At 35.3% G+C, this 26,046-nt stretch overlaps 1 protein-coding gene across 2 annotated transcripts in view; it reads left to right on the top strand.

The window, feature by feature from the left end:
* The first annotated feature begins 2,716 nt into the window (after positions 1–2,716).
* Positions 2,717–26,046, top strand: part of LOC110018162 (guanylate-binding protein 1-like) — a 35,127-nt gene continuing 11,797 nt past the window's right edge. Inside the window, exons 1-9 of one of the 2 annotated variants that reach the window (XM_020715374.1) lie at positions 2,717–3,187; positions 5,317–5,478; positions 15,627–15,692; positions 16,079–16,222; positions 16,305–16,415; positions 16,486–16,587; positions 16,678–16,863; positions 22,055–22,144; positions 22,214–22,348. In XM_020715374.1, coding sequence (XP_020571033.1) covers positions 2,927–3,187; positions 5,317–5,478; positions 15,627–15,692; positions 16,079–16,222; positions 16,305–16,415; positions 16,486–16,587; positions 16,678–16,863; positions 22,055–22,144; positions 22,214–22,348 — 1,257 coding nt within the window. In that variant the 5' untranslated portion in view covers positions 2,717–2,926. The remainder of the gene's footprint in view (positions 3,188–5,316; positions 5,479–15,626; positions 15,693–16,078; positions 16,223–16,304; positions 16,416–16,485; positions 16,588–16,677; positions 16,864–22,054; positions 22,145–22,213; positions 22,349–26,046) is intronic. The other variant, XM_020715375.1, reaches the window with a different exon arrangement.

Raw genomic sequence — 26,046 nt, 5'->3', positions numbered from 1 at the left:
AGAATCTGAAATATATCTTTTAAATGTTTTATATATTTTTCAGTCATCTTAATTTTCACTAAGATGTAATCCACATAGACTTCAATATTTTTCCTATTTTCATTAGTAAAATTTACATCCATCAAGCGCTGGTATGTTGCCATAGCATTTTTAAGCTCATAGGACAGTACATGTAACATAAAACACCTCCAGTAGTTTAAAAGCAATCTTCTTAGTGTTGTCCAAGTGCATCTTTATTTGGTGATACTCTGAGAAGGCATCCAGGAAGCTCATCATGGAGTGGACCAAAACTGAATCCACCAGGGTATTAATCCTCGACAAGGGTAGCAGTCCTTTGGGCAAGAGACATTCAGATTTATAAAATCTATGAACATATGCCACTTTGTATTGGCCTTATAAACCATGAAATTGTTTGAGTCCCAGGTGGGGTATTGAACTTCCCGAATGTAAAATGCTTCCTTTAACTTCAATAACTCCTCTCTGACGGGCTCAACCATTGTTTTCACTGAGTTCCCAATCATCTGCTTTATTGGTTAGGTGACGACACTCATGTTCAATCAATGGTAGATGATGTGATTGGTAGTCCCAACATCTCTGTTGCGTAGCAAGCAAAAACATCACGATGGTCTCAAAGCCTTTGGACTAGCAACTCCCTATGTCAAGCATCAAATTTTTTACTTATTAAAAAGAATATCAGAATATTCATTGGTGACAGGAATCTCCAGAGTTGTCTTGCTGATCTTGAGACCCCCTTCCGTACGGTTATGCAAATCAAGCGGCTCCTACTCCAAGCTTCCTACTGCTTGGAGGTAGAAGACCCAAGACTGCTCTGAATTTTCCAAGATAGTGATCACCACTTCTTCTCCTGAGAATTTGACTGCAATGTGGTATGTGTATACCACAACCTTGAAATAATTTAGTAGTTGTTGGCCAAAGATGACATTGCAGGTGGGAGGTGAGTCCACTATCAGGAAGTTCTTCATCTCAGTGAACTACTTCTCACCCCCACCCCCACCCAAAGTAACCACTAATGACATAATACTTACTGCCTACTTCCTTTCTCCCAAAAAGCTGTAAAGGGGGCCAGTCAATGCTACCAGTAGGTCGCTCCAAGATTGAGCTTATTAACACCGACTTGAACAAGATGCTCACTAAACTGCTAGTGCTGATAAAGATACTTCTGACCTGAAAGCTGTTTGTTATCCTTGTTACAATGATGACATCGTTGTAGGGGTTATCCTTGAAGGCAATTCATCATCCGTGAATGTAAGTTCGGGGCATGTTCTCCTTCCTTGCATGGACACAACATTTGTCTGGATGGGTCCCATTCAGAGCTTTAGTTTCTAGAGCCTTCCCGTGCCTCTGTCTTGTGGCCCACAGTGTGACAAACTCCTTTAAATTTATAGATATGATAAACTTCTCGATCAGGTTTTAGAGGTGCCTACAATCTTCGTATAGTTGGCGTGGTCCTGATGGTGCTTGCAGTACTTCCTCATATCCAAGAGAAAGGCTCTGCCCCTCATCGATGGCGTTTTCTTGAAGTATTCTTTATCTTAGATGACATCCACAATCTCCACCATTGACACTCTTAATAGAGTGGCCCAGAGGCCCTCGTACTCATTGAATGTTGTTCATAGTACGGGGCTGCCCTCTCATAATACTGAAACAGTCATTGGTCTTGGCTCATTCTCTGACCTCTCTGAATGTTATGTTGGTGGGACCCTTTGTTGTTACGAGTGGGTTGATTGTCTTTGTATCTCGGTCGTACGAATAGTTTGCGATCCTCTCTTGATTTCCACTTATCCCTCTGTGAGGTTCTCTTTTGGGCACGATAGTCTGTCAGTTCTAATTGGGGGATGCTTTCTTCGATGATAGTGTGCTTGTTGGCCATTTCCAACATCTCGACTAAATCTTAGGGCTCATGTAAACTGGCGTCGTAATGAAACCTCTCGGACCTTAAAGGTCCTTCACATTCAACATCTCTCTCTTGAATCGTAGGATGTAGGAAAACATGCTCTCGTTTGGTCCTTGTTTCAGCTTCCACAAGGGCAGAGAGAACATATTAATGAACAATAAAATCATGTAACCTTTATTCATAGAATTGAAGAACGTAATATTATATTTTGTATCCCAAATGATGTAGTTACAGTATGGGGAATTTTGGGCAAAACATAGTTATATGGTCAGGAGATTAAATGGTGTCCAACCTGATCGTGATTCGAGCGGTAATGCGCTAGGCGTTTGAGATAGTGACTGGTTGGGTCATGACCCGAGCGCCTATGAAAAAAGGTTGACCGGGAGGTGCCGACCACCTATCTAAGATCCGAGAGGTTTTTATCATCCGTCTGGCCTTGTTAAGGAATGTCAGTGGATTCTTCCGTTGATGGGTTTTTTTCTTTCCCAGCCAAAAGAAGCTGATCGGGTTAATACGGGCCCTCAAACTGTCCCTAGTGGGTCTCAGACCTCTGCGTCGTCTTCTTCGTTGCACTTAGATTTTTTTGAAATTCGGGCGAACACATTTTTGATGTACACATCTAACTCTTGTGCATTTACATATCTTATGTATAAATTTTTGTTTATTTTTACATCACCCAAATCTTTCATATTACCTAAAAAAATATTATTATTTTAACTTATAAAAAATTAAATTATATCTTTATATATATATAGGTAAGTTTATATGATATGTAAATATAAAAGAGTTCAGTGTTGCTACACAGCCTTCCGGTAATCTTTCAGGGCTCTCGCAGGAAAACGGCCCCATTTGGAATTCCGCCAAATCCTGTAACGAATCCTTCATCATCGAGCATCTCGCGCTTCAAATTTCTCCCGTAAAAGCATAACGAATCGAGGAATAAATCCAGAACGAAGCAAAGGGAACTTTATCGGTCGCAGAAAAGAAACGGTAATTTCGCAGTGAAGGAAGATGATGCAGATGCTGGGATTCCGCGGGGGCTCGGGGTCCAAGGACACCAACACTTCATCGGGTTCAACCAACGGAAGCGCTAACCCTAGCTCGGCTGCCCATGGGCCGGCGAGGCCCCTCCGTCTCGTGTACTGCGACGAAAAGGGTAAGTTCGTCGTGGACGCAGAGGCCGTCGCTGCCCTTCAGCTCGTGAAAGGCCCTGTAGGCGTCGTCTCTGTCTGCGGGAGAGCTCGACAAGGCAAAAGCTTTATTCTAAACCAGGTTTTTTTTTTTTTTTTTTATTCCAAATTCAGACCACTTTTCCGGTTGGCATATATTTATAGGGTTGTAAATAGGCATACATTTCTTCCATTTCTGACCATGGTGTCGATTTGAGTTCCAATTGTGTTTCGTTTATTGACCTGCTTGGAGCGTGCCTGTGAATATTGGACTTTGGAATGGTCTTTCCTTGCTTTTTGCCAGTGACTGCAGCACATGCTTCTCCATACTCTCCCACAATTTTCTTTTGATGCTGGTTCTGCATTTTTATGTCCTCTAACAATACCTGATACTTTTCTCTGCTCTACAACTGCACAAGTGTAGGGGTGTGCATTTTAATTGGTTTGGACAGTTTGGATGACAAATTTACGAAACTAATTGGTTTGGAAGGTTTTGAATGTCTAAGAATCTCGACCAAACCGACCAAATAAAATGCTGAACTGTATCAAACAAAACAACAAATTCGTTAGAACTATGGTGTTTTTTTTAATTACATAATTGATAATCATTAAGATAATGGGTTACTTTCTTGGAAGCTTGAATGGAGAAGCCAAACAAAAGAAAAAAATATGAATTACGAAATGCATTTAAATTTAGTACTTTTTTAATTGATTTTCTTAATTTTATCCAAAATTGTAATTCTCAAATTTCTTAATTTTTTCCAAATATGTGATTTTCAAACCGACCCAAAATCCAAAAATTAAATATTTCACTAATCAAAATCAATATTTGAACCTCTAATATTAAAACCGAACGAAATCTTCCAAAAAAAACTGTTCAATATGATTTTTTGATTATCATGCATACCCCTGCACAAGCCTATCCTACAAAAACTTTCTACAACATCTTGTCAGGTTAGGTTGAGTTGATTAACATTAAAAATAATCCAATAGCATTCAGTATAAAATTTAGCCTTTAATTTATGAACCAGGCCATCTAATTTTCACGAAATCATGCAGCTTATCCGTTAAATAAAAAAGTGGCATTTACATGCATACCACTAACACGTAAAATTTGCTTTTTTACATTTATACCAACCAAATATTCATATCTCATAAAAAATACCACTATTTTATCTTTTAAAAAGTGAATTACACCTTTTTAGGTATAGGTAAGGGGCCATATCATTAAAAATTGAAGTTTAGGTGTTAGATCTGTAAATACATAAGAATTGAATAATATCTATGTAAATGTTCCAATAAAAAATTGAAGGGTAATCTACATACAAAGCACTTAAAAACAATCTTATTTACATAGTCAACATAAAAATTTCATGTTTACATGCATAATTTTTTTTTTCCTTCGATAACAGAAAAAAATATCACTTTGTTAATAGCAATATCACCTTGTTCATCCATCGGTTTAACTTCCTATCATAAAGGACATTCTTGACGAACTCTTCTCCTTCACAAAACGTTGGCCTTATTGGTGTCCTTTTGCCAATGAGATCCATTCATGACTTTATCACCTTTTTTTTTTTGTCGAGGGTCCTTCACTCATTATCAATCCCATCGATGCTTTTCCTCCTTCGAGATCCCATGCTGATTTCTTTACCTCCCATTTTTACTTCCTATTGTTGTTGAGGGTTTAGGAACATTAAGTAGGAGCAAGCAAAAGGTGAGAAATGAGGTTCCCTAAAATTTGTTTAATTCAGCTATTTTACAATTCAAAAACATCAAATGTACTTGAAAATTTTGGACAACATTTATTCAAGGTTCTTTAACTCCTTAAGCTTGTTCTAATTTGAAAATCTAGAGCAATTTCATGCAATAGAATCCAGCAATCTTAAATTGTTCAATGCATTCGATTGTCATCAACTCATATTGTTAAAAAGGGTCTTCAAATTGTTAATGAACTGAACAAAACACAACCCTTGCTTGTTAATAATTTGCTTATGTACGTCCTTTTTCCTAGCAATTGCAGATCTATATTGCAAGCTTTTCCCTAAATCATCATTTTAACTTATTCTTTTGGTTCCACACATCTGTTAGTTGTTTTTTGTTTTGCCTAATAATTCTCTGAAAGTTGCAAGTACATATTAATTTTATGTTGAAGGTGCACTTTTTATTTAATGATTTATTTTATCATATTGATGGATTTTTGTATATAACTTATGTATGGACATGTGATAGCTTCATGGTAGGAGTAGTGGCTTCCAAGTAGCTTCCACTCATCGACCGTGCACGAAGGGGCTATGGATGTGGAGTGCACCATTGAAGCGAACAACTCTGGATGGAACTGAGTACAACCTTTTATTACTGGATAGTGAAGGAATTGATGCTTTTGATCAGACGGTTAGACATTTTCTTTCTAGTCATGCTTCCTATATTTAAGTTTACCTCTCATGTTTGTGTTATAGAACACAAATGCTCCACTTAGTGGGATAAAAACTTGTTATTGTTATTGTTCATTAGTTCGCTGTATTTTACCTTTATGCCATCCAATGTCTACCTTCGTAATGTTATTCCTTATTTATTTGGATTTCCAACAAACCTTCTTTAAACACACTTTTTTAGGTTTAGTTTTTCTAACATTTTATTTTGATGTAAAAAAAACCTTTTGTATGCTATATTATGTGATATTCTGTAGTTTACTTTGGCAACTTTGAGATATTGTTATTTCTTGAATATCAAGTTGTCTTTTGATGCCTCAACTCAAGGATTCCAACTTTTCTCAAGTCTCAGTGAAATGGCATGAAAGCAATTCAACTTTAGGTGGATACTTTAATTACAGCTAATATGAATTTTATGGTTAACTTTTATTTTGTTTTGTCGTCCTAATTTTTCCACATCAATACAATTAAAATTACAAACTAGTTTAATAACTGTGCTTGTTTAGATTTAGTACTTTTATTTATAGAGCTCAAATTCTATAGTCATCATCAGAAATTAGATGTCAAACTATGGAAAATAGGTATGGAGAGAAAAAATGACTTTATATTATTATTCACACGTAGAGTACATATATATTGGGAAACCAATCCATCTTAATTTATAAACTTAATAAATATATCTAATTTAAATTAGGAAAATAAATAATTCTGAAATAAAAAATAAAGAAACATAAAATATAGAGGGAATAGTACTAATAAAAAGGTTACTAAAGTTGTTCCCAATCACTTCCACTAGTTTTGAAGTGGCCGTCCGACCCAACATGAAAAGGAGCCGAAACTTAGTTTTCCGGACTCCCCTCAAGCTGGGTTGTAGATGTCGTAGAGACCAAGCTTGGCATTGAACTCTTAGAAAATGTTTAAAGCAAGAGCTTTGGTGAAGACAACAACTACTTGTTGGTGTGTAGGGTTGTAACTTATACTTTTTCAGTGATAACATGCCTATTGATTTTAATTTCTTTAGTCCTGTCATGATCCACAAGATTCTTGACATTACTGATGAATGTTTGACTGACATAAAACATTTGTATAGGCCTATTCGAGGTACACCCAATTCTTTTAATGATTTCAAAATCTAGATCCCTTCACATATTCTTAAGGCGAGTGTCATATACTCTGATTCTACACTGTTTCTAAAAACAACAGTTTGTTTCTTATTTCTCAATGTAATTAGATTTTTCCACATATAGGAGTAGGAATTTGTGGTAGACCTTCTATCAGTGAGTTTCCTAACCCAACCAACTAGCATCAGTGTAGACTTCTACCTCCTTGACTTTCATTTGGCTAGGGCACGGTTGCACCTCCTCCGGTTTCTAAGCAAAGATTCACACCCTACGTTGCCTTTAGAGAAAGCGAGCGCTTCTCCTTTCTTCGAGCACTGTGCCACTTGCCTTCTCCCTCTTTTACCGTTTGTGGCCGATTGAGCATAGTAAGTGTCACACAACAAGGGAAAGCCCCATGGTAGTAGTGGTTCAATCTATTCTTCCCATGCTTGCACTTGATACGTCAAAACCTCACCTTTTCTTCTTCCTATCTTCTTCTCTCGCTCATTGCCTCTTAGTCTCTCACTGCTCTTCTCTCGTTCTCTGAAGACTACTAAAGGCGAGTGCCCTATAATTTCATTATGCACCGCTTCTATAAATAATAGTTGCTTTTTGTTTCTCCATGTAATCATAATTTTCCATGCATAGGAGCAGTAATCTGTGGTAGACCTTCTATCAGTGAGTTCCCCAACTTAACTAGCATTTTGACATCTCTTTTTCTGGTTTTCTCAAAAATTAATCCTTAACAAGGAGTCTTCTTGAAAACTATAGAATCTAGTATTATATCTTCAAATGCTGTTCATTTGGGATATTCACATCTTGACTTATAATGTTTTAGAGTATGCAATATTTGACCTAGTATGTGATAGGTAGATTAGTTTTCTACCCATCTTTGATATCTTCCCATCAACAAATATACTTTCTTCTCTCTTGTTATAGATTTCTAGTTGGGATCCATTGGAGTATCAACAAGTTTGCATCCAATCATCTCTGTCCCCTTAATTAGATATTGGATGTATTTTCTCTGTGATATCATAATGCATTTCTTGGATCTTGTTACCTCCATACCTAGAAAAGGTCTTATGGTTCCATTGTACTTGATTTCAAACTCAGTGGCAAGTACTTCTTTGAACTTGAGAAGTTCTCTTTCATCATCACCAATAAGATTCATATCATTCACATATACTATCATTGTAATAAACTTTCCTCCTTGAGTTGTGTTTTATGAGTAGAGTATGATCGGTTTGTCCCTGAAAATATTCATTAGATCTCATAGTTTTAGCAAACATTTCAAACTACGTTCTTAGTGATTGCTTAATCCCATAAAGAGATTTCTCGAGTTTGCAAACTAGGTGTTTGTTAGAATCATTATCAAGTCTCGGTGATATCTCCATGCACACTTCTTTCAAATCTCCATTCAGGAAGGTTTTTTTATGACAATTTGATGCAACCTCCACTTCTTGTTAACTGCTACTGAAAGAAAACTCTGATAGTGTTTAGTTTGACAAATGGTGTGAATGTCTCCTGATAGTCAATCTATAAGATTGAGTGAAAATTTTTGCAACAAGTCACGCTTTTAATTTTTCATTACCTTCATATGTTTTGTGTTTGATATCAAACATCCATTTGCATCTAACTGACTTGTTATCCTGAGGGAGTTTGGTAAGAATTCACGTGTCATTTTGCTTTAGTGCTTGAATCTCCTCTTCGACTACTTTCTTATATTCTGGATTTTCAAGAACTTCATGAATAGATTTATGAATCTGCACGCTATTAAGGTGAGATATAAATGCTATAAAGGCTAAGGAAAGCTTTCCGTAAGGTACATAATCTTGATTTAGGTGTGCAGTACAACTTTCATTATCATCAACATCAGAAGAGGAAGGGGTAACTCATGAGTTGTAGACTCCTCACTTGAAGTTTCAAGTAAATGTGGACTCAGGTTTTGATTGGAGCAATTCTGTCTTTGTAAGTTGTCTTCCAGCAGCTCAAGGTTTTTTTCCTCGTGTACGCACAAAGTTCTTTATTATGGAATGCAGGTTGGGTTAGTTGGATATTCTCAACAAGAATAGGAAGGTTAGGTGAAAGAGTAGATTGTAAGGCTGTGTAGGTGACATCCAATGCATCCCAAAATTGATGTCTATTTACACTCCCCCTGAACATCATATTTGGGATAGTATGATTGATTTTCAAAAAATATGGCATCCATTGAGTTGTAATATTTTCTAGTAACATGACAGTAACACTTATACCTATTTTTTTAGAGATATACCAAATGAAAATTCACTTAATGAGTCTGGGTAAAATTTTATGCGATTTGAAAAATAAATGGGAATAAAGGATACACACCCAAACATTTTGAGTGGTATAGTAGAAGAGAAAACTCTAATGTGAGGATAGATAACCATCAAAACATGAAGTGGTGCTTTGAAGTTAAGTACTAAACCAAGCATTCGATTGATAAGATATGTTGCAGTAAAAACTGGTTCACCCAAAAAATATTTTGGAAGTTTATGGGGCATCATAATTGAGTGAGATACCTGATGGAAATATCTGTTTTTTCTTTCAGCTATCTCATTTTATTGTGCGGTATCAATACATGAACTCACATGAATGTTTCTATTTTTTGAAATATAGGACCCAATGATGAAATTGAAATACATTTCATTATCAGTTATGATGTCCCCACACTCTTTGAACTGGGACTGAAATGGTCCTTCGCGTGTCTAATTCTAGCTTATATTAAAAGAGTCTGGGGGCTAGATTAACATTTTTATAAACTATGTGATTGAAATGACTCCCTGTAAAGATTTAGGAGACTATTTTGATATTTTTCTCAAAATAAAATGGATATAATAATTGGAATAAAGTTTTAAATTTTTTTTTTGTTTGATGTAGACATCCTTCACCATGAATCCTAGCTTCAAGGAACTTTATGTTTGCTCATCAATTGAGCTTCTCAAATTTAGATGTAATTTTATCCAAATCATCCCATTTCCAATATAAAAAAGACAAACCATGAATAGCTACTGAAACATGTAGATGATTCCCAATATTTAAAGCTCTAATTATCTCATCCCTATGCTTAACCATAGTAGATAAGCAAAGTTTTCCTTCTATTGAAAAGGGTTTCTAAAACACCTGCAGATCTAAACTTGGCAATGCGACAAGCTTGTTTGATAAGAGTAAATCTAATCTTTATTTCAATACTAAGAGCTTCAATGATATCTGCTCTAGGATTCTAAAACACCTGTTTATCTAACTTAGCAAAGCGACGAGCTGGTTTGATAAGAGTAATAGAATATATCTAATATTTATTTCAATACTAAGAGCTTCAGTGATACTTGATTTATGAAGACTTGAATGAGAGACATAAAGATACACAAAAGCTTGGAAATTTTTTGTTTTCTTTTATAATTGGATGTAAGGCATGTAATTCTTACCTTGAAATAGCATTGAAGGTGGGTTGATGATCAATTTATTTACAACCCAAACATATGACCCTGTTTTTGCAGATCTCAGCTCAATGACCCTTATCAAAACACAAAGCATGGAATTTGTAGACTTAGCTTGCTGTCCTTAAGAAAGCTTTGATTTAGGAATAGAAGGATAAGATGCCTTCATGATGCGTGAAGAATTTCTCACAACATCAATAAAGGATCTTCAAAAGACATTTCCAGGGAGGCATCTCCAATCTGCCTAGGTTCCCTACTCTATCCCCCACGTCCTCCTACATCTTGAAGTTCCTTGTCCAAAATTCATTTTGCAAGTAGCATTTCAATGAAAGAAGATCCACAGAAAAAATAATTAGGAAAACATTTATACCATGCAATTCCTATGTATTTACATATCTAGCACCGAAACTTCTATTTTTACGTACATACCACCTTACCGATGCTTGAAAAAGTGTCTCTCTTTTTAAAAGTTTAAACTGTGGTATTTCTTAAGTGATAGGAAAGATATTAGTGGTATAAATGTAAAACAATAAAGTTTAGGAGTTAGATATGTAAGGAAATTGCGTGGTATATATGTAAATTCCCCAAATAATTAATGCTCGGCATTTTTTTTATTAATTGCTGATTAAAATATCATGAAAAATTAATTGGACATGCCATACCAATATATATGTATGTATGTATGAATGAATATGATACCAGAGTTAACCCAAATCACAATAAAAATAGAAATATTATTGCTAAATTCAAATAAGGTTACAACGATGTCTCTTCAAAAAGGAAATAAATGATAAAAAATATAAAAAAATGACACAAGCAAACACACCTAAATTGTATCACAGGGTGGTGGAGGTCAGCTAGGTGGATCAGGATGGTCGGCAGGGGTGGCGACAACAAAAGAATATTGGTGGCAGCAAGGGGAAGTGCAAAAATGTTGGAACAACAAGTATGGAGCTTGTCTATGGTGATGACAACAAGGAGTGGGAGTGGATAGCGATGGGACAACATGAGGGAGGTGCTCCATGGTTATTCTGGGCGGCTGGGCGGCAGGGCGGCAGGGCGGCAACGACACAGTGGAAAGGCTGGGATAACAGAGAGGAGGTGCGGTTTGAGCGTCAGCAAAGCTGGAAGGAAGTGGGAGGCAACTGGGAAGCTGGGGCGGCAGAAAACAACAAATAGAGGGATGTTGTGTCCGGTTGCAACATATACAATGACCAGGAGCGACGAGGGAGGATGTTGATGGAGATAGGATGAGGATAATAATCACCTTGGGAGAGAGATACAACCGAAACACAAGTCAATCCCTCAAATACAACTCTCGAAGCATACAGACGCCAACTGCTGTCTTGACAGAAATCTGAAATAAAACTTGCCAAAAACTTCTAATTCAAATCTTAATACATCCATATATAGGGAAGGATTAAAAAGGAACGAAGAATAATATGAAAAAAAAAGAATAAGGAAAACAGGACTGTTTCAACGGCCCGACTCCCGTCTCCCTTCTTTCGCTATATGTTTTCCCGCGATACTGTAACAACTGCAATACCGCGAGAAACTGTGGGGGGAAAAAGCTCCCGTGTCACACTCTTAGGCTTAGAGGAGTTTCGACTTCATTCATCGAAGCTCATGGCTCTTCCTAGCACGAAATCAAGTCTGCCAAGTTGAAGGTTGCAGAGATATTGTATCTCTCTAGTAGGTCGATCTAGTAGGTGTTGTTGTTCTAAAGCATATTCTGTTAGAATATGTATCCGTCCTTTTTTGACATAACCTTAGCTGACACTATATGTGGATGAGTATCCTTACAATCCAGGCCTCGCGCCACCAAATTTGTAATTGACTTCTTCCACTTATCGTACTCGTTTGAGTGCTTCTGATAAATAAGATTGTAAGGAGGAATTAACTCTGGAACGGAATCTATGGTGGACTGACCACACTGACGTATAACCACTTAGAAGAGGTCTCTTCTTCTTCTCTAAAAGGATTTGGATCTCATTATAGGATGTTCCATCCTACAAAGCTTTTAAGGAGATTTCCAACACTGTGATCCATCCTGCCGATCAGCTTTCAGTGGGAATACCACTGAACTGAATTTAATACCCCAATTTTTTATTATGGCTTCGAGAAGTGGCATGAAAAAGTTCCACCTCAGATGCTGGACCTCCCTCAATATGGGCAACTCAAGGAGTCTCTAGATTTTAAAGGTCTAAATCTCACGTATCTAGGCTTGCTTGGTATTTGGAATTAGTTTCTCGGACTTATGACCATCTTAGACTATTAATGTGAATTTTGATGCAGTCTCCCTTATGCCCTCAACCAGAACTATGTGCTTTTCTTCCTCATCGGTTGCAATATGATCATTCTCCTTTGTATTCTCAGTTTCTTTTTGACAACTGTGTCATTGCCCTCTTTTTCAAGAGCACCTCGCTCTGTCAAACGGGTCATTCCCCTGGTTGTGCAATCTGCTTCAATATGCCCAAATCCGTGACACTTGCAACACCTCCTAGCTAGGATAGATTGGGGAATGTGGATTGGTGCCTTTTGTTTTCCACTTTGAACTATTATCTCCTCAGGTGGGGTTAACTTGGATGATCACTTAGGTGTGCTCTGACTGTAAGATCTTAGGGTTGAACCTTGCCCGTAAGATGTGGTGGGCGTCTAGTGATGGGGTCTCTCCACTCTTGTAACTAGGATTTGAACATTCAGTGTATAGTGAGCGGGTAGGAACTTGCTCTGCATCTTTCGTTTCATCTCAGACCAAGTATTGATTATGTCTATTCCCTCACGCTGAAGTATGTACTTCAAATTTTGACACCAAAATAATGCACTTTTCTTTTGCTGGCGGCTAGTTTTTTCATCCCGTCCAGGGAGACATACTGACACTTGAAGGCACATTCCAAGGTCCAAAGTCATTCGATAACCTCATCCAAATCCATGTGGTCGTCAAAATTGGCAAATCCACCTTTGTTTCTCAATTTTGGTTTCATAGATATTCCAGATCAACTCTTCCAGATAGATGCTCTAAATTCTTGGATTCCGCATGGTGGAGGAGATTCACTGCATGCCTTCCATCTAGAAAGTCACCGTTATGGCTACGGGTGACCCATCCGGATTACCTCATCTCAAAAGTGGCAAGCCTCTATTATCGTTGGCGAGTTTCTCATTGCATATCTTCTCTAAAAATCTCTTGGACCCCTCTTTGTAAGTTCCCCACAAACAACATCATGTCCTTTCCCCTCGATCAATCTTCCGGCCATTGACTCATCGGGAGTATGGCTAGGCTTTATTTTGCGTTGGGAGGTGAAAAAGGGTAAAAATTAATTGGTTTAAGGTTTTTGATTTTGAAAATGAGCGAGGTGGAATTAGGGTTGGGGATATGTGGTAGTGGAAAGAATATTATTTGACAGTAGAAAAGAAACTTTTTGGGTTATAGTGCATGCTAAGAAATCCTATGATAGGATTAAGTTTAGGATAGTTCTGATACTAAATAATACCGATGTTAACCCAAATCACAATAAAAATAGAAATATTATTGTTGAATTCAAATAATGTTACAATGATGACTCTTCAAAGAGGAAATAAGTGATGACAAACATAAAATGACACAAACAAACACCCCTAAAACATATCCCAAGGTGGTGGAGGCCAGCTAGGTGGATCAGGACAGTTGGCGTGGGTGGCGACAGCAAAGGAATGTTGGTGGCAGCAAAGGGGAAGTGCAGAAATGCAGGGACAAGAAGTATGGAGGCTGTCTTGGGTGATCATAGCAAGGAGTGGGGGTGGATAGAGATAGGGCAGCAGGAGGGAGGTGTTCCCTAGTTGTCTTGGGCGGCAGCAGCGCAATGGGAAGGTTGGGACAGCGGGGAGGAGGTGTAGTTTGGGCGGTAGCAAACCTGGAAGGAGGTGGGAGGCAACTGGAAAGGTGGAGCGGCAGAAAAGAACAGTCAGAGTGCTGTTGTGGCTGGCTGCAGCAATATACAGCAACTGGGAGCTGCGGGTGAGGGTGTGAAAGGAGATAGGAGGATGATAATCATCATCTTGGGAGTGAGATACAATCGAAGCATCACCAAATCCCTCGGATACAACCCACGAAGTGGAAAACGGACGCCGACGGCTGTCCTAATAGAAATCTGAAATAAAACTCATTAAAAACTTCTAATCCAGGAACGAAGAATAATAGGAAAGAAAGAATAAGAAAGGAAAACAAAATTGTTTTGGGGCTCAATTCTCATCTCCCGCTTATGTTTTTCCGCGGTACCGTAGCAGCTACAGTACCGTGAGAAAACTGTGCTGGAAAAGCTCCCACGTCGGAATGCTTTAGTGAACAAACTCATCTAACTGTAAATTGCACCCTATTCTGCATATCACAAATGGTTTTAAAGAACAAGGTGAAAAAAAAAAGCATTGAATTAGATAGATTAAATACATGATAGCTTTGCACGTATAACATGCATTGCGTATTGCTATATTGATAGATTTTATATGAAGTAAAGATAGAACAAGGTGATCTAGAAAATTGCATTAAATCAAATGGTACTTTGGCTTTAAGCTGTCCTACGCTTTATGAAAGATGTTACTAAGACACTTGTTTTTTTTTAATTTCTTAGGATGAAAGAAGATGCCTAGAGGCATCCCTTGGTTGATTTAATTAAAATCAGACATTTTTTTCTATGAACCTTCTATGATTCTGGTCCTGCTCTTGTGCTTTAATTCTTGATGTTTGGCTCTAAACTTTGGTTGATCTTATCTCATACGTGTTACTTTTTAAAGCTTATTCGTACTCTGTAAAGAACGACCTATAAAAGAAGCTCATTTGTTGTTGAAAAAAAGCTCCATTATAGCTTATACAAGCTATAGTTATTAATAGCTCAATTTTCATTTGATTATTTATCTATGATCTTTCTTTATAGTGAGTACCTTTATTTTCTTTTGGATGATGTTAGTTTAGCTGCAGCTATTAACTCAATTTTCATTTGGTTATTTTTCTGTGATGATCTTTCGTGGAGCTTACTCCTGTTTTCTTATGAGTTATATTTGTTTAGGTTGATGAAGTTATTTCTTTGTAGTTCTCTAATGATTTTATTTATGGAATATTGTGCTCTTTTGTTAAAAAAATTTCTTTTTGTTTTTTAATGTCAAACTACAAAACTAATTGAATAAAATCAAGCTTTAGAAAAATCATGAAGAAATTTATGCTAAAGGACAGTAAATTTTAACTGCACAAACTAGTATCACCACGTCTAGCCCAAGTTCATGAGAGTTTTGAACTCTGCATGGGCTTGATAAGAACAGAATTAATTTTTAAAAGTGAGTTATGGTTATCCTTCATCTGGTTCAGATTATAACTATTTAGATTAAGTATGAATAGAGCAGCATTTAGCTTAGGTTCTTGATGCCCGTCTCTATGCATAATGTCATCTTTTCTCAGCGACAAGCATGTTACTCTTAGGACTCTCCTATGTATTTATGTCTGGCTTTGATTATCAGTCCTTACTGAGAACAACTTCAGCTTATCTTGTATGCCTATCTAACTTTTGGTTTGGGCATTTCCTTATCAGGGAACTTACAGCATTCAGATATTTTCTCTGGCTATTCTTTTATCAAGCATGTTTATCTATAATCAGGTAGAAATTTTTCCACAATATTAGATTTTCTGTTGCATTAAAATGAAGGGGCATTTACATAAATACCACCCAATTCTTATATATTTACATATCTAACTCCTAAACTTTACTTTCTATACATTTATACCTCCCAAATCTTCATATCACATCAAAAATACCACTATTTTACCTTTTAAAAATGGAATATGCCTTTTAAAGTATAGGCAAGGTGGCATACATGTATAAATTGAAGTCTGGGTGCTAAATATGTAAATACATAAGAATTGAGTGGTATGTATGTAAATCTTCCTAAAAACTAGTGTCCATATACATATATTGAATCTTTTTATGCTTCCTACCAAGCTCATAGTGACTGACCCCAGTTGCTGTGTTCCCGGCATATTTAGATGGGCGGTATTGATGAGGCTGCACTTGATCGTTTATCTCTAGTTACACAAATGACTAAGCATATTCGTGTTCGGGCTTCTGGTGGGAGGAGTACAACATCTGAGCTGGGACAGTTTTCTCCCGTCTTTGCCTGGTTGCTAAGGGTAATCATACTTGGTTTACTGGATTACATTGTTCTTTGTTCTACTTTCTTGTAAAAAATGTCATATTATTTTATGATTTCAGGACTTCTATTTGGATTTGGTCGAGGAGAACCAAAGAATCACTCCGCGTGACTACCTAGAGCTGGCCTTGAGGCCTGTGCAAGGAGGAAAGGATGTGTCAGCAAAAAATGAGGTAAATAATTTCAGAAAAGAGCCATCTTCTTATCAATCATTTCTTGTTATTCTAAATTATTTATCCGTAGATTCGGGAGTCCATCCGTGCGCTCTTCCCTGATAGAGAATGCTTTGCTCTTGTGCGCCCTTTAAACAATGAAAGTGATCTTCAACGCTTGGACCAAATTCCTGTATGGAAAATTTTGGCAGGCTGACCTCACTCTTTTGTTTATATTTTCTAATCCGATATACATTTTGTGATGCTTATTTTTATGATGCAGCTTAATAGATTAAGACCAGAATTTAGGTCTGGCTTGGATGCTTTGGCAAAGTTTGTTTTTGAGAGAACCAGACCTAAACAAGTCGGAGCAACTGTTATGACAGGTCCTATTCTCGCTGGCATCACACAGACATTCGTGGAAGCCATCAACAAGGGTGCTGTACCCACAATATCTTCCTCTTGGCAGGTTGGTTTTGTTGTATGAATTAATCTCACTTTTTATTTCAATCCTCTGATAGTAGAGGTATTAAATTGGACAACAGAAAATAACTGGAACTACATAGACACATAAAATAAGTCTAAGGATCATTTGGTTATATTCTTATTTACACACTGACTATCCTTTTTTATCAAGTAGATCAAGTGTGTATTTTTGTTGACGGTAAAAGATATCTTTTTAACTTTCAAGTAATATCCATCCTGAGGAAGTACCAGAGTATCCTGGTCTTTCACTTCATATTCCCTATTGAGCTTTCTTTTTAAGTCATAGATCTCCTCTTTATTTTCACCTGTAATCACAATATTTTCTTTATATGTTATTAAGGTTGATATGTTTTATAAATTTTCCAAAATTTACATAAAAATGTGACCACTTTTCCTTTATTTAAAATGGATTGGAATTAACTATGATTTGCCCACCAAGCATGAGGAGATTTTTAAGACCATTAAAGGAATGTTGTGGTTTCTTTCCTCATCTGATTTAAAATGTGGGAATGCTTTCATATGAACTGTCTTCTAACTTACATTTGAAAAATAATTTTTTACGTAAGTTGATGAAGTTCTCAATCTAAGTTACTAATAAGAGAACTAACCCATTTTTGTAGTTTCTCACCAGAAGCACAAGTTTTTTTATAGTCTATTTCATATGTTTAAGAAAATCCTCACCGGTCATGCTATGTATTAACCAGTAGTCTCATCAACTTTATATTAATGCTAAATGGCAAATCTTTATCTCTGTATAATCGCCTTTTTCTCTTTAGCTTTAGACATCAATTTTTTTTTTTTTTTCATTTCGAGCTCTTATTTACTCATGTACGACCTCTTTCCTTTTTTTGTATTGAAGGGCCTCATAAATATTTTTTTGTTTATCAAGTTTATCAATCATGGTAGTGATTGTTCTGAATTATAGTGATAACTATGAGTATGCTACGTGGTTAGAAATAGGGTGTCCGGTATAGGATCTTATCCCTTTTCTGAAAACAATAAATAAATCCTAGCTCGTAGTTTCATTTTAATAGTTTTGTATGTTTGATGATTGGTAGTTTTGATGAGCTTTGGGTCTCCCTGAGTACACCATTTTGTTCTTTTTTGCAATTAGATCTTGATAAGACTAGTACTTTTACTGATGTTGAAGGAAAGAGAGTCATCAGAGTTGAAGCATGTTGAAAGTTTGGGTCAACTTGAGAGAGGTAATGAGATGGCCAAAGTAAAATTCTAATGATGTTCTTCCTAAGATTTGTGTCTTGTTGGGCAATGAATAACTAGTTTCAATGGTGACATGTAATGAGATAAAAGAATTCAAGGTGGAGGAATAATATTATTACCTTTTGTGGTGGGGAATGTCAAATGAACACTCATTTGGAGCCTGCATTAAGCTTGCTACTTGCACACTGATAATTTTTTTATGGGTAATTCTTAAGGGCACATAGGTATGTCTAGAGTTCAAGTGTTTTGAATGATAGATGATTTATTAGACTGGTTGCAATGTGAATGGCTACTCCCAAATGAAGTTTAGAATGAAGTTAGAAAACATAAGAAATTGAGAAACCTTAAAAAGGTGTTAGTTTTATCTTCCAACAATTTTGTTTTATGGGGTGTATGAAGGCAAGAGAGATTTGATGTGGTGTGTTGTTGTCATCAAGATATTGGGTAAACTCTTCGAGAAGTATCGTTTGTGTACCATAAATAGTGATTTGAAGAACATTTTAGAGGGTTTTGTGAATTTTTTTGAACTAATCACAAGCTTCTAATTTTTCTTTTTTATGAAAGACCCAACTAGCTTTTCTATGGTCATTTATCAAGGAAATGAACCACCATGTTCTTAGCAAACCATTTAGGGTGCGTTTGGGGCAGCTGCAGCTGTCTGAAAAAGTAGTAGTGAAGTTGTTGTCTGAAAAAAAACGACCGTCAGAAAGTTGTCAGAAAGTAGTGTTTTTTATTGGAAAATGCAATTGTAAATTTGTTGTGTTTAGTTGTTTATTAACAAAAGATAGAAATGCCCTTATGTGCAGTTGTATGAAAAATATACAGTAAACACTTAAAGCAGTTAAACAATAAATATTGTTATTTTTACTCATTATAATACACATTAAGAGTTTACACATTACTTTAAACATTTCTAAATAAAAACTAACATACAACATCATTTCACCCATTAACATGCATTTGTAATATGCTTTCGCAACCTAATCATCTCTGCAGCACCTCATATTCCCAGCATCTTCCGCATTCTATGTACAAGACTCAATTAAATCACAATTAACTTGTGATATTGACTGCCCTAGGCTATATTTATATGCTTCAAGAGGGACGTGCCGATTTTCATCTGCACTAATTAAATCAATATCATTGAATGAAGGATGTCGACAAATGTAATTATGAAGCGCCATTGTAGCAAACCCAATCTTCTCTTGCTGAAAGGACATATCCCGTAGAATGCCTCATTTTTTTTCGAAACCCTAAAGGTCCTCTCAATACTATCACGTAAAGTAGAGTACTGTTTCTTTAACATTTCTTTGCTTCCCCAAACTATAAGTATTTTAAAATTAGGAATATGATATTTTGCATTAGAAAATTACTTGAAAACTCTTTTTGTAATGTATATTTAGCATCAACCAAATAATATTTTCTTATTAAAGTATAATCATTAGCATTGTAAAGAAAAAATTATTTAATTTATTTATACACAAGCAAACCTCGAGACGACATGTGAAAATTGTATTGATGATTTAACGTAGCAAATTTGAATATACGACTATTATGTGCACTATTTTTCTCATCCAACCATTTCAAGTGAAACATATGTTAAAATGACATACAACCATAACATTTTATTTTGGTGAACCACGACCGACCAATATATGCAATAGTCTCACTGTTAGACATGTGCATCTGCATGTGTTCCGTCATTTATTCTAACACAATCCTAAGTCATCTAAATAACATATTAGAGTTACTACGTATAATTTGTTTTTGGAAAATATAAACAGAGAAATCTACCTTCAAATATGACATATAAAGTTGATATTGTGAAATCTTTGTAGGCGTGGCGTTTGGAATATTGAGTCTTTAGGTCTGATAATCTTTGAAGATAAGCTGACAAGAGCATTAAAATTAATTGAAAAATATCTACTAATTACTTCGAATGAGTGTTGGAATCACTCCACAGCCGTCTTTATAGAGAGATAGCTAAAACTTCTCTTGAAGTCATCCTAGAGGAGTTGTAGAGACCATAATCTTGGTGCAATTCTTTCAACTTATAAAGAAATATAGCTTGTGTCATAAGAAACACACGAAATCTTGTTGGGTTTATCATCAATGTATGTTGTTGTCATTTAGGTAGTGCAAGTAATATATGAGTTATATTACTCAGACATGAAACAAAATGCAGCTGTAATAATTCTTTTACATCTTTCTCAATCACGGTTATTCATAGTTGTCATTCTAAAAGAAATCAAACAAAATTAAAAAATAAAATGTCACTACAAAACTATGATTTAATATGTAAATCTGAAGCTAAAGAAATACATATCATGAATTCGAAAATAATATATAAAAAAAGTCAAAACACGGATACTTTTTAAAACATACAATCATACATAACAGAGCACATCACTGAAATGATAGCACTGATAAACACACACTCGTACATAAAAAGTACTGATACATGATAACACTGATAAACACACTCATACATAAAACATACTGATACATTCAAACACGTCATAGAGGCGCCCCTATGGGTGCTAGGGCATCCCAACACCCAAGTGTGGCACCCTTGTGCCACCAGGGGCACCTAGTAAACCGAGCACTTGGAAATCTAATCCCCTAAATGGGCGCAACCACGCTGCAAGTTGGTCGTTTGTAGGTTGAGAAATAGAGTATTCGGAAACTCAGCGCTCAGGACGAGCGATCCAACTCCCATAAGAATAACTCCAGACATAGCGTGTGGAAAGGCATCGCCCGCTTCAGCGCTAGGAGCGGTTTCTCTTTTGATCAGGATTTAAATCATCGACTTCTATATGAGGAATGCATCTTTCGACAATGCATGTAACAAGAGCGGGACAGAGTGAGCAGTGAAACGAGTTATGTGTTGGATTTATACAGTTTGCTCTTGTGCGATCGAGAGAGGAGTGTTTGTGAGTTTCATGCTTGTCGAGAGGAACTTTGCAGTGGTGTAGTCTGTATATTTCTCCTCATTTCATAGTGGAATTTTTGGTATGGTGTAGCTCCGTGATTTTTTTTTCCCGTTGTCGGGTTATTTTACATTAAAATTTGTGTGATTTTTTGGATGATTCTTTGTGTTGTGCGCTTCCGCTTCTATTTATTTATTTATTTTTTTTTCCGGATCACTCGGATCGGTGTATTTTTGCGTGGTGTGATTTACTTGTGAATTGATCAAATCCGGTTTCTACATCTCAACCACTTGAGTTCTCAATTTTGCAAATTACGTTCTTTATTTTTTATCTTATTTTATAGTGTTAAGCTGTTTTTTATATCTACGTATAAATTTCATGGCTATTGTACTCTGCTTCATCATAAGTTCTTGTTTCTAGGAAATATGTTTGAAAAAAAATAAGGTGCAGCCTCTTTCTGATTTTACTCACTCGAAAGCATGATATTTTAGTGGGTGCTTCCAATTCTGGTTCCTAGAAAATATGTTTCAAGTATGCCTTAAGCTGGTTGTCTGATAATCATAACAAGATCTAAAGTATAATGCATCATAAGCAGTAATAGGATGAAAATTAGATTTAATGTGATCCTCTTTATTTTTCACAATGAAAACTTAATCAAGAAAGATGACGGTTGGTTTTGATGGTTTGAAATTGAAGTTGGCTTTTTTTTTAATTAGAAATATGAAAAGCTGTCCATTGAGTACATGCATTCTCTTATTTAGTCTTAGGTGCATTTTCATACATACGACCTAATTCTTATATATTTACATATCTAACAGCTAAACTTTGTTTTTCACATTTATACCAACCAAATCTTTCATATCACATCTAAAACACCACTATTTGAACTTTTAAAATGTGAAATCACCTTTTCATGCATGGGTAATGAGGCATATGTGTAAAAATTGAAGTTTGGATGTTAGACATAAGAGTTGAATTATACTATGTAAATCTATCTTACTTTTATGGTGACATGTTTTACAGAGTGTTGAAGAAGCAGAGTGCCGCCGAGCATATGACCATGCTACTGAGGTTTACTTGTCTTCCTTCGACCGCACAAAACCAGCTGATGATGTAAGAGTTGTTATGCTTGAGAATAATTTCTAATAAATTAAGTACCTTATTTATTTATGTATTCTTTAGGCCATTCTTAGAGGAGAACATGAAGTTGCTGTTCAGAAGGCACTTTCTGCTTTCACTTCTGGTGCTGTGGGAGCTGGCTCAGTCCGTTTAAATTATGAAAAACTTCTTCACAATTTCTTTAGAAAGACTTTTGAGGTAAGGAGCATTGAGAAGGCGGCATTTGTTTCTCTGTTTCTTGGATTGATTAACTTCCATTTTATTCCTTACTGGTATTTTTTTAGCTTGTGCTGAGTTGTCGTGTGAACGTCAATATTGATTAAGTTGTGATAACTAGTTTAACATTATTTTGTGTTGGATTAACATTTTTTTACAGTCTCAAGTGAATGAAAGAATTTTGTTCATTCCACACTTTCATATCATATTTTGAAATATTGTTCGTGATAATACTTCGGTGAGAATATTTACACGTAGCCCATCTGTAACACAAATGAAGTACATGTTAAATTACTATCTTGATTTTTATTAATAAAATGACCATCCCCTTCAATATTTTTTCAGTTCTGTTGCATGAGATTATGCGAAATATTTTTGGTTGACTTGTTATGGTAGTCTTAAATGACTTTTTTAGTCAATGTTTATATATTCCAAAATAATTTTTAGTTATATCAGTTTGCAGATTTCTAATACTGAGATCTAAATTCAAAATTTGAGCTAGACTTTAACATTATATTTTATTTTGTATTCCTCTAAGAATGAGATTGCCTCCTAATAATATTTGATATCCTGGAAGTTGATCTATTATCAGCTAAAGATCCTATAAAATTGGCATCAATATTTACTTCAAGTGTCAGATCCACTCTCATTTTGAATAAAATTTCTTTTTTGGAATTCCTTTTAGATGTTAAATTTGATGTAAATGTACAGCTCTAAGATGTGATTCTTTAGTATTGTGCATGAATTAACTTACCAATTACTGCATCAGCTTTCGTATTTCATCCCGCAAGCCTTTAATAGGAGATTTTTTTCTATGGCTATTTTTTTAAGCATCTCCAAGTTTATGATTAAATTTCATGGCGCTCGTGACAAACTTACATCTTAATTTGTGCTTTTTTAATACATTATGCATTTTTTTTGTGGCATAAAGGTCCCATGTCGAGATTGTGTAACCTTGATGTTAAGGAAATTCTTTAACTTACCTAATTTGTCGACTTCAAATTTTCACTATATATTATGATGATGTCGTTGACATAAACTAGTAATGTGGAGACTACTCCTGAAGCCATGTGTTTGACGACTAATGTATGTTTTTTTTTTACTCTATTTGGATCCCATGTTGAACATTATTTCAGCAAACCTTCTAAACTATGCTCTTGTAGATTACTTCAATTTATATAATATTTTTTGTTACTATATGAGTCAATTTTCAGTAGGAACTAGATATGCATGTCCTTTTCTAGATCTCTTATTGCATTATTTCAATTTTTATTATTTGAAGTCTTAGACATGATTTTTGGGATAAAATGGTCTGAAGGCCAGTGAGGAAGGATTTATTGATGTTAAATATATTTTTGTAAAATAAGAACAGGTGTAAGGGATGTTCATTTGAAGTACTTTTATTTTGCAGGTTAATGGTATCCCTTAGCAAGTTCGTTGTTAGGGATTTATTCAGTTGATTGGATTTGTGTCGATTGAAAGTACTTCTTGGAGTAAACCTATAATGATTGAATAGCTTCTGGTATAAACTTGATGTTTGTAGGAGTCTCTGGTTCAGGGTTGGAATTGTTTGTTGTTGTAAGGGGTAAGGAATGACAATTTAAGAAAAATAATTTATTTGTGAATAATATTTCTTTTTTGGGATAAGTAGCAATAAAATATAAATCTTACTGATGAAAAGTGAGTAGCAAACACATACATCTTTCTCATGGGTGCTGGTAGCATTTATATCTTTCTGGATTGGAAGAGTAGGGAATAAAAATACATATAATTGCTTTTGGATATAATTTTTCTTTATTTTGAGGATGTGTATGGACAAAGGCAACATTTTCAAATAGATTGAGAGTAAATTTACTTGAGGTGTAAAAACATTTGCCTGAGATTTTGAGTAGAACGCTTAAAATGAGGGACTTGTTTATGTTGCGAGTGGCTATTAAGACGGCTTTTCCCCAACATTATTTTGGAACTTTCTTTTTAGAAAAGGATAGCTTTTGTAGTGGTAAAAAACATCATTTTTTTTGTTTAATCACGCCATTTTGTTGAGGTGTATAACAGGAGGTCTCACGTATTATTCTTTTTTCTTGAGAATTTGAGGGGATGGTTAGAAGTTTTTAGCATTATAAAATCTCAATCCTTTAATTTCAAAATTAAATTGATTTTTTATTATATTTAGAAAGATGGTGCTTATTTTCTTTTGATTTTTACTAGCAAGATCTATGATCACGGGTATATCCATCAATAAAAGATATAAACACTAAGCCTCAAATATGCTAGTGTAGAAGTTGGTCCCCATATAATCACTATGAGTAAGAGATAAATATCTTTCGATTACTGCACTACTTAGTGAAAAATTAATATACTTATATTTTGCTAACTCACAAACGTCACAATGAAATTCTTCAATATTAATGTATTTTTAATAATAAAGACAATTTATGTTTGAGAATAACAAGAGAAGGTCAAGCCATAGGTGTTCGGGTCATTTCCTTTCATTATTAGATTTGAAAGGTTCCAACAAGAAAAAGTATTTGGAAAGTATTTGGAGTTTTCATGATAATTGGATGCCTAAAGGTGATGGTGATTGTATTTTTCTTTAGCAAGTGCAATCATTTTCTTTATTTTTCATTCCTTAGTGAAAAATTAATATACTTATATTTTGCTAACTCACAAACGTCACAATGAAATTCTTCAATATTAATGTATTTTTAATAATAAAGAAAATTTATGTTTGAGAATAACAAGAGAAGGTCAAGCCATAGGTGTTTGAGTCATTTCCTTTCATTATTAGATTTGAAAGGCTTCAACAAGAAAAAGTATTTGGAAAGTATTTGGAGTTTTCATGATAATTGGATGCCTAAAGATCATGGTGATCTTATTTTTCTTTAGCAAGTGCAATCATCTTCTTTATTTTTCATACCTGAAATGTATAATGTGAAGGGGAAAATGTAATACTACATTTAGAATGTTTGGTTAACTTTTGATGAATAGTTAGTTGGTGAATAATTTGAATGTGTTAATACATCAAAGTGTGAGGAGTTTGCTTATAAGAATGTTTTCTTGGTCAAGAATGACTCCTGATTTCATCAGAGATGGTTATTTTCCTGTTGTTAGGATGGTAAATATAGAAAATAAATATGTTGAAGAGTTGTCATATGGTATGTAGCTCTGGAATCAATAATCCAGGAGCGAGGATTGGGCATTTTTTAGACTCTAAATTATGAGAAGAGAAGCTGATACTTGGGAATGCAAAAGGACGAGCACATGTTATACTAGACTTTTATAGTGATACCAACAAGTGTTTTAACTTTTCTATTTTTTTTGTGGAACTTAATAAGAGATTTGTTGGCACTCCATTTTCGAATTGACGTTATGTATGCATATCTCTATTATTTTTTTGCCCTTTTAGTTTTATTCAATTTTTGCTTATTTGCTTAGCCTTTAGCGTCTTTTTTCCATTTCGAGCTTTCTCGTGATATGTGCACACTAAAGAATCTCTATGGATCTTCTTTTCACTCTGTTAGTGAATAACACAACCCCTCTGTAAGAAGCTTCCCTTCGTTTCCATAATTTACATATGTCAAATGATGAAAGACACCATGGAGGTGGCTACAACTACAACTTCCTGCAGGAAGGAATAACAGTTGAAATCTGCAGGGGGGAAAAATGGCAAAAATAGCTCT

The sequence above is a fragment of the Phalaenopsis equestris genome, unplaced genomic scaffold, assembly GCF_001263595.1.
Source record: "Phalaenopsis equestris unplaced genomic scaffold, ASM126359v1 Scaffold000004, whole genome shotgun sequence".
Taxonomy (NCBI): Eukaryota; Viridiplantae; Streptophyta; class Magnoliopsida; order Asparagales; family Orchidaceae; genus Phalaenopsis; species Phalaenopsis equestris.
The sequence above is the reverse complement of the archived record's forward strand: the minus strand, read 5'-3'. Positions and strand labels throughout refer to the sequence as shown.